We start from the raw sequence: 10,247 nt of genomic DNA on the forward strand, positions 1-10,247 counted from the left end.
AAAGTTTCTACTGTTTCTTTCTACGATAAACTCTGAACTTTTGGCGATCTTTAAAGAAAACCTTTATCTTGCTCACAGGATGTATTTTAATTCTAAACAAATTAGTTAATTTTTTTATTGTTTTTGTGGTTTGTGTCTGAAACGTACCAGAGAGCCGAAGCCGACGGTCCAGAAGTGTTCGTTCCGAACCTCCAGGACTCCGTCCAGAGTCGACACCTGAACACACAAACAACATCAACATAACGTCAACATAACGTCAATATAAAGTCAATATAAAGTCACAATAATCTCCACGTTTAATAACATTTAGTTCTCTAGATGTTAAAGTCATAGCTGTTTATTAATGTGCAGAATTAGAAGTTTGGGTTCCATATTACTTATAATTATCTGGTTCCTGTGGATTTGTTTGTTTGCTAAATATTAATATTCAATGAAAAATTTTAGTGAGTAATAAGATATTGCAACTCATTAATTTAATATAATATTTAATATATTATAATAATAATAATTTGAAAACTGTTTGTCGAAACCCCAAATATTAAACTGGTCGACTCAGTGAAGCTTTAGTGTCTCTGAAGGGAAACTGTCAATAATAACACAAACACAAACAGTAAACAGTAAACAGTAAACAGTAAACAGTAAACAGTGAGTGGTCTCACCTCTCGGAGCAGTTTGTCCAGCTGACCGATGACGTGAGACGGAGTCGTCTGAAACAAAACACGTTAAAATCAGGTTTATTAGAGAAACTTTGACCTGTGACCTCGGAGGAAATAAAAACATAATAAAATAAATTAAAAATAAAAACATAATGAACTCAATAAATATAAATGGAGAGGAGGCGTGGCCTCAGAGGAGACAAAGAAAGAAAAACCTTAATTAATAAAAACACAAATGGTCGAAAAAACCCTTTAACAATAAATAAAAAATATAAGAATAAAATCTCTCAAAATATAGAAATTCAAAACAGATTCAAGACCAAAAACATAATATGAATATAAAATAAAATAAAAAACTAAACCAACAATAAATGAAGACCTACATTTTTTTTTTAAATCTTAAAAAATATATAAAATAAATTGAAGACAAAAAAATTGATTAGGTAGGAGACGTGGTCTCGAGGAGGCGTGTCCTTGGAGAGGGGCGTGGCCTTAGATATAGGAGGTGTGTCCTCAGAAAGAGGAGGCGTGGCCTTAGATATAGGAGGCGTGTCCTCAGAAAGAGGAGGCGTGGTCTTAGATATAGGAGGCGTGTCCTCAGAAAGAGGAGGCGTGGTCTTAGATATAGGAGGCGTGTCCTCAGAAAGAGGAGACGTGGTCTTAGATATAGGAGGCGTGTCCTCAGAGAGAGGAGGCGTGGTCTTAGATATAGGAGGTGTGTCCTCAGAGAGAGGTGTGTCCTCAGAGAGGAGGCGTGGCCTTAGATAGAGGAGGCGTGGCCTCAGAGAGAGGAGGCGTGGCCTGTAGAGGAGGCGTGTCCTCAGAGAGAGGAGGCGTGTCCTCAGAGAGAGGTGGTGTGTCCTCAGAGAGAGGTGTGTCCTCAGAGAGGAGGCGTGTCCTCGGAGGAGGCGTGTCCTCAGAGAGAGGAGGCGTGTCCTCAGAGGAGGCATGGTCTTAGATATAGGAGGCGTGTCCTCAGAGAGAGGAGGCGTGTCCTCAGAGAGAGGAGGCGTGTCCTCAGAGAGAGGAGGCGTGGCCTGTAGAGGCGTGGCGTCTCACCTGCAGCAGCACCTTCCCGCTGTAGACGCTCATGGGGTACATGGTGCCGAAGGTCATCAGAGCGATGGCGACCGCCGACGCCGTGTCCACCGCGTTGTAGTTACTGACACACACACACACACACACACACACACACACAGATGTTAAAATGTTAAAAAAGGTCTAAAAACATTTAACAATAAATGAAGAACAAAAAACTTTAAAAATATAAAAAATAAATTAAAGACAAAAAAATTTAATTTAATAAATATGGATTTAAAGATCTAAAAAACCCTCAACTTTAACAATAAATAGAAACATAAAAACTTAATTTAAAAACTTTAAAAAATCTTAAAAAATTAATTGAAGACAAAAAACTAAATGAACAAAAAAGTAAATAAAAATTATATAAATAAAAAATAAATATAAATAATATATAAAAATGAAAGACCTCAAAAACTTCTACAAAAACAAACAAACAAAAACAACAAAAATAAATAAAATTATATGATATGAAATAAAATTAATTTGCTGTCCGTTCAGAACCAAATATCTAAAAAAAAAAAAGCATTTTTTTCAACAGGACATATTTTAAGTTCGGTGTATATAAAGATCAGAGTTGTTTAAAGCAGCGACAGAAAGTGGTTGTGTTTAATTGTCAGTTGTGTGTGTGTGTGTGTGTGTGTGTGTGTGTGTGTGTGTGTGTGTGTGTTCTTACTTGATCTCTATCAGCATGTAGGTGATGCAGAGCGACAGAGCTCCGGCCATGTTGATCAGAACAAACGGGTTCATACGAGGCAGCAGAACGCTGCTTAGACCAGGAACCAGACCACACACACTACACACACACACACACACACACACACACACACACACACACACACAGAGAGAGAGAGAGAGAGAGAGAGAGAGACAAACCAAAACAAAGAGAAACAGGGTTAATAAATAATAAATAAAATAAATCAGCTTGAAATGTTTTCTGGTCCTGAAAAATAAAAGTATGATTAAAAAATAAATAAATAAATAAATCTCATCAGAAAGACATTTTGCTTAAAAATAAATAAATGAATAAAAGCAAAATTGAAGTTAAAAGTCATTAAAAAGTTAAATTAATTTTAATAAGTTGAAGATTAAAATAAAAATAATACATTAAAGTAATTTTCAACCAGGGACATTGGAGGAAAAATGCTTTAAAAATTCCAAAATAAAAAAGAAGAAATAAATTAAATTACATTATGATATTTGGTAAAAAATAAAAAAATAAACATTTCCGAAAACATAATAACAATAACAATTACGATCATAAATCAAAATATTCATTACTGGCATTGGAGGAACAATGCAAAAAAAAAGAAAGAATAAAATAAGTTTGATAAACATCATTCTGCTTTAAAATATTGAAATAAAAAAATATAAATATGTAATTTTGTCGTTTTTTTTTGCAGGTTTAAAAACTGCATAATTATTTGGGGAATCTGAGAGTTTTCCAATAATTTTTTTTTTTTTTTCTGGGCAAGAAACCACAAATCCCCCATTTTTGGACTCTGAGGGACTTGAAGTGGACTTGATGGGATCAATCTGTTCTGTTTCAGGTTTTGTTGCTCTAAGACAACAACAAACATCCTGCTGTAAACAACAACAAGTCCTGATAAAAACACTTCAGACTTCAGGAGGAGAAACAGAAACTCTGATCTCTGAGTTTCAGTTTATAAAGAATCATTTGGTCTAATTATCTTTCTGACTAATCAACAACAACAATAAAGACAATAAAGATGATCTACGAGTAGTTTCCAAACATGAATGTGAATATTTGCAGGGTTTTTTGTCATTTGTTTATCATGATAAAATGATTATTTTGGGGGTTTTGATTTGTTAAAACAAACAAACAAGCAAAAAGCTTTCTTTAATAAAAAGTGAAATAAATTAAAATAAATACATAAATGAACCAAATACTTATAATTTAATAACTAATAACTACTTTTTTTAAAATATAGAAATTTATTCAAGACAAAAACTTAATAAATAGGAACATGTTTTTTATTCATTGTTTTAGTAGATTTTTTTTAAATCTTTATATTCATATTTATTGAATCAAATATTATATTTTCAAGATTTTTAAAAAGTTTTTAGTTCTTCATTTATTGTTAAAGGTTTTTAGAACTTTATGTTCTTATTTATTAAGTTTTTTTGTCTTTAATTTCTTTTTTTACATTTAATACTTTTTTTTAGTACATTATGTTTAAATTTTTTTATTTATTGTTAATTTAATTTTTTAATTTATTTAATATCATGTGTTTTGTCTTGAATTAAGTTCAAGATTTTTTTTGTTTTATTTTTGATTTATTGTTAAAGGTTGTTATTTTGCTTTTATGTTCTTATTAAATATTAAAAAGATTTTCTGTCTTTAATTTATTTTTTACATTTTAATATTTTTTTGGTTAATTTTTTCATTTATTGTTAGTTTAATTTATTTATTATGTTTTTTTGTCTTGAATTAATTTCCGTATTTTTGTTAAAGACTTTTTTATTTTTATATTTATAGTTAAAGGTTTTTATACCTTTTATGTTATTAAGTTTTCTTGTCTTTAATTTCATTTTTTATATTTCAATATTTTTGTAGTTCATTATATATTGATTTTTTAATTTACTGTTAGAGGTTTTTAGACAGTTTTTTTGTTGTCTTTAATGTATTTTTATATTTTTATAGTGTGATATGAACAAACTTTCCCAGATTTTCTGCTCTTTCTGTCATTTCTGCCGGTCGGAGCTGGTGTCAGGTTAAATGTCCGACCCGGGGTCAAAGGTCAACGCTCCTCAGACATGAACGCTGTCAGTAACAGCAGCAGCGCCGCCGCCGCCGCCGGCTGTTGTCTCCCGTCACGGGAAAAACTCAGACGTGACAGAAACGTCAACACGTAATTAATGTCAAACATGTCAGTCAGGAGCTCGCCACGGGGAGACTGGAGACGGAGAAAACGTGTGTGTGTGTGTGTGTGTGTGTGTGTGTGTGTGTGTGTGTGTGTGTGTGTGTTATGATGTAATGATTTCACATGTAATTCTGTCTCGTTATCACAACTTAATGTTTTATTTAAGACTGCCAAGAATATTCTATTTATCATAGGAAGAAACTGTAAAAACAGACGTTATCGCCAGAGTGGGAACTTTCCCACGGTCCTTGAAGGTATCATCGGTTATGAAAAGTGACCGTTACTTGTCTTTATTCTCCATGTCTCATTTAAAATAAACCAGATCCTGTTAAAAACATTTTTTAAAAATTGGGTTATTTTGTGTCTTTTATGGGAAGTTTACGTCTTTTTTGGTAATTTTGTGTCTTTTAGGGTCATTTGGTTTATTTTTTTGGTAATTTTATGTCTTATTTTGGTAATTTGTTTCTTTTTCGTAAATTTTGTCGGTCATGAGACAAATATACAATGGAGAGGCTGTTTACACAGAGCTGAGAGGAGAGGACAGGAGAGGCTGTTTACACAGAGCAGAGAGGAGAGGACAGGAGAGGCTGTTTACACAGAGCAGAGAGGAGAGGACAGGAGAGGCTGTTTACACAGAGCAGAGGGGAGAGGACAGGAGAGGCTGTTTACACAGAGCAGAGGGGAGAGGACAGGAGAGGCTGGAAACATGACGACACTTCAATATGTACAATATGTGGAGTTTTTTTTAGGTAATTTCACGTTTTTTTAGGTTCCTTTTTTTTGTCATTTTAGGAAATTTTGTGTCTTTTTGGTAATTTTACATCTTGGTTTGGTTGTCTTGTGTCTTTTTGGGTAATTTCTGGAAATTCTGGTATCTTTTTTGGGAAATTTACGTCTTGTTTGTGGTATTTTTGCAATTTGTTTGATCATTTTGTGTCTTTGAAAAATTACGTCTTTTTTTGGTGATTTTTTATCTTTTTTGGGAAATTTACGTATTTTTTTGGCAATTTTGCAACTTTTCTTGGTAATTTTGGGACATTTTGTGTCTTTTTTTGGTCATTTTTGAAAAAAATGTGTCAGTCATGAGACAAATATCCACTGAAAATCTGTTTACACAGAGTAGAGGGGAGAGGACAGGACAGGCTGGAAACTTGACAATTCTTCAATTTGTGGAGAAAGCTTGTTTTACCACATTCAGTGCACTTGTGTTGATATATAAATTCCATTTTATTCTAAAAAAATATAAAAATATATTTATCGGATAAATTGAACTTCTTGTTGCCACTGTTGTGTCTTTTTTGGTCATTGTTTGTCCTTGTGCCTTTTGTTGGTAAATTTGTGTCTTTTTTTGGTAATTTTGTGTGTCTTTTTTGTTGTTTTTAGTCACTTTGTGTTTGTAACAACATTCATGACACTTAAAATTCATAATTTATCAGATAAATTCAACTTTTTTCCAGATTTCTGTCTTTCTAACTGTAATTCTGCCCAAACACTGCTGGAGTTGCTCTGATTAGAGCTGCAGGACTTATAGATTTACAGATGTTCTGAAAGTGGAGTCGATCATTAAATCCTTCTCCGTGTTTGTTTGCGTCGCCGTAGTAACGTATATACATCAGCTGACTGGGGAGCAGAGCGACGCTGCTGTGATGAATATTACATCCACTGAGTAATCCACAGCTGAGTGGGAGAACTAGAAGATGCACACACACACACACACACACGCTCCGTCAGCAGCTCAGTGTGTGTGTGTGTGTGTGTGTGTGTGTGTGTGTGTGTGTGTGTGTGGGTTACTCGGGGCGACAGCCTGGAGAGTTGTGCAGCAGCAGAGCTGAGCTGTGATTGGCTGAGAGGGCAGGAATGAACAGGACGTCCCAGCCTAGTTTCACTCTTTGACTGAGTGTGTGAGTGAGATGCCTTCACACGAGCACTCTGTGTCTGTGTGTGTGTGTGTGCATGTAATGTGTTTGCTCGACTGTGTGTCAGAGTGTGTGTGTGTGTGTGTGTGTGTGTTACTGTCTGTGTTGTAAGAGCCCGTCCCTACTTAACCCCAGCAGGGTCTGGGGGCCAACTGGGTTATATAAAGCTGCTGCTCTGTCGGCCTCACCAGCCACAAGCCTCACTTCTCTCTCTCTGTGTGTGTGTGTGTGTGTGTGTGTGTGTGTGTGTGTGTGTGTGTGTGTGTGTGTGTGTGTGTGTGTGTGTGTGTGTGTGTGTGTGTGTGTGTGTGTGTGTGTGTGTGTGTCCAGAGGGTGAGAAGGGAGACAGATATTTTAGGAGTGTGTGTGTGCTGCAGAGATAGAAAGAGAAATTCATCCCATTCTAAATTTTTGTCACCTTACTTCACTACTTTTTTTTGTCATTTTTATATATTTTTTTCAATGCAAATATTATTATTGCATCATAATTATGCAAATATGGTAATTTCCCACCAACATCTGGAATCGTATTTTAATTGCAAAACCCACTCAGAGTAATAAACAGAGTCTGTTTTTGCAGCATTTGGGTGCAAAGATCAATCTTTAAAAAATATAGAAATTAATTCAGGACAAAATGAATAAATAATAATAAAAAAATAGATTAAAAATAAATATAAATTAAAAAATAAAAACATAATGAACAAAAAATAAATATTAAAATGTTAAAAAAATAAATTGAAGACAAAAAACTGAATAAATAAAAATAAATATGAATATAAAGATGTAAAAAAACCCTCAACTTTACCATTAAATCAAAAAATAAAAACATGCTCCTATTTAGGTTTTTTTTTGTCTTGAATACATTTCTATATTTTTTAATATATATATTTATATTTTTTATATTATTTTTATATATAAGGTTTTTTTTGCTGCGTTTCGGTGCAGCCGTAGTGATCAGATCAATCTTTTAAAATATAGAAATTAATTCAGGACAAAAAATAATAATAATAAAAAACTAGATAAAAATAAATATTAATTAAAAAATAAAAACAATGAACTAAAAAAAATCGTTAAAAACATAAAAATAAATTGAAGACAAAAAATGTAAAATATGAATATAAAGATCTAAAAAAATAGATAAAAAATAAAAAATATTTTTGTTTTTAATTTATTGTTAAAAGCTTTTTGTTTGTTTGTTTGTTGTTGTTTTAAGAAACCAAAAACCCCCAAAATAATCAGTTTATCATGAAAAAGGACAAAAAAATCCTGCAAATATTCACATTCATGTTCATTCATTCATGGGGTTTTTTCTTGCATTTTGGGCTCCCAAAAGTACTTTTTGTTATTTTAATACATATATTTCCAACGCAAATATTATTGCATAATAATTGTGCAAATATAATGACCCCTCCCAACATCTGGAATCATATTTTAATTGTAAAAAAAACCCCTCAGAGTAATAAAACGTGTGTGTTTTGCAGCTGTAGTTGGATATGAAGCGTTGGCTGTGGAGCCAACAGAGTATCAGAGTATCAAGTGTTTGTTTTCTTCTTCTCTGCTTTAATCCGCCGCTCTCTGTCTGCAACGTGTCTGGATTAACACACACACACACACACACACACACACACACACACACACACACACAGGGTCACATGTCATATTATATCAATGCATCACGAGGGATTACGGGTTCGCTGAGATCCTCAATCTCATCCTCAACTCTGCTGCACTTTAGCTCCCTTTTCTGTCTTTTTCTCTACAAATCTTTGTCTTTATTTTATCGTTTCTCTGCAGTTTTGTTCCCACAATTGTGCTTAAAACTGTCTGAACTTAAAGCACTGTTTTGTTTTGTTGGTACAGTTATTGTTCCCCCAAAATAATTGAACATTTTTAGGTAATTTTGTCTGAACTTAAAGAGTCTTTGTGCAGTATAGCACAGTTAGAATGACAGAAAATAGGAAAAAAAAGTTGAATTTTTCTGATAAAAGACACAAAAATAAAAAAAATACGTAAAAATGCAACAAAAAAAGATGAAAAAATACCATCCCACCCGCCAAAAAACTACCATATAAGACATAAAATTACCACAAAAAAAAACACGTTGAGCGTCTCCACACATCTTTGTCTTTATTTTATCATTTCTCTGCAGTTTTGTTCCCACAATTGTGCTTAAAACTGTCTGAACTTAAAGCACTGTTTTGTTTTGTTGGTACAGTTATTGTTCCCCCAAAATAATTTATCATTTTCAGGAATATTTTAATATCTTAACTCTTCCACAAATGCAGATTAAACTCGTGATATAAACTGTTTAGCACACTAGTGAATGATTTCATGATTTGACGGAGTTAAAACAAGTTGTTTGCTCTAAATAAATCTGATAAAAGTCACTTCAGAGTGCGGAAGTGTTCGTCTCTCTGCTCTCTAGCTGCTCCTGCTGTGTGTCGGCTGCAGAAGTAACAACATGAAGCTTATTTAGAGGGAGAATCAAAGTTCCTGCAGGGGAAATAAAAAGCAGCTTAGATGTTGGAGAGGGAGGCCGGAGGCTCCGAGGTCGTGAGTCATCGCTCGGTTTCAGACTCCAGACGGAGCTCCGTGTTCCTCCGATCCTGATACCAAAACACAGTCCAGCGGTGAATCACAACCTGCAGACACACCGTCTGCCTCTGAGGACACACACCTCCTCCACAATATATAGAAAACCTCTATAATCAACAAGTCCTGCAGCTCCATCACAGCAACTCAAACAGTCTTTGTGCAGAATAACACAGTTAGAATGACAGAAGTCAGAATAAAAGTTGAATTTTTCTGATTTTTTTTGGAATAAAATGTAATTTATATATAAACACAAGTGTCCTGAATGTTGTGAAACCAGTTTTCTCCACATACTGAAGCATTGAAAAGTTTCCAGCCTCTCCTGTCCTCTCCCCTCGACTCTGTGTAAACAGATTTTCAGTAGATATTTGTCATGACAGACAAAACATTTCCCAAAAATACACAAAATTACCAAAACAAGACCTAAAATGACCAAAGAAGACATACATTTCCCAAAAAAGATACCAAAATTTCCAGAAATTGACACAAAATTACCAAAAAAGACACAAGACAACCAAACCGAGACGTAAATGTTGCCAAAAAGACACAACATTTTCCAAAATTACCTAAAAAAGTCCACATATTGAAGTATTGTCATGTTTCCAGCCTCTCCTGTCCTCTCCTCTCTGCTCTGTGTAAGTTTTGGTCACTTTTTATAACGGAACCTTTAGTAACTGATGATACGTTCAAGGACCGTCGGAAAGTTTGAAGTCTAACAATAATTCCCCTTTTTACAGTCTCTTTCTACAATAAACGCTGGATTTTTGGCAATTATTTTAAGGGAAACATGCGTGGGGTTCAGAATTTAAAAGTGGTCCCAGAATTGAACCCTGAGGAACTCCAGAATATAACTGACACAGAGTTAAAGCACCAACACTGAGACATGTAGAATAAAGAGATTCTGACACAAATATCATAATTTTAACACAAGTTTTGGTCACTTTTTTATAACGGAAACTTTCAGAACTGATGATCTGTTCAAGGACCGTCAGAAAGTCTGCAAACTCTGGCGATTATGTTTGTTTTTACAGTTTTATGTCTACTTGGTTCTGACTTTTAGTTCCAGAGGATTTTTTCTCCTCTCAGCGGCATTAAATCCTGCAGGAACCAGAGAACGT

At 34.1% G+C, this 10,247-nt stretch overlaps 1 protein-coding gene across 1 annotated transcript in view; it reads right to left on the reverse strand.

The window, feature by feature from the left end:
* slc30a6 (solute carrier family 30 member 6) overlaps nucleotides 1-10,247 on the reverse strand; it is a 44,580-nt gene that overhangs the window by 7,612 nt on the left and 26,721 nt on the right. Inside the window, exons 6-9 of the mRNA XM_059358997.1 lie at nucleotides 2,413-2,666; nucleotides 1,716-1,818; nucleotides 660-707; nucleotides 148-216 (exon numbers count right to left, since the gene is read on the reverse strand). Coding sequence (XP_059214980.1) covers nucleotides 148-216; nucleotides 660-707; nucleotides 1,716-1,818; nucleotides 2,413-2,666 — 474 coding nt within the window. The remainder of the gene's footprint in view (nucleotides 1-147; nucleotides 217-659; nucleotides 708-1,715; nucleotides 1,819-2,412; nucleotides 2,667-10,247) is intronic.

The sequence above is a fragment of the Centropristis striata genome, chromosome 20, assembly GCF_030273125.1.
Source record: "Centropristis striata isolate RG_2023a ecotype Rhode Island chromosome 20, C.striata_1.0, whole genome shotgun sequence".
NCBI lineage: Eukaryota > Metazoa > Chordata > Actinopteri > Perciformes > Serranidae > Centropristis > Centropristis striata.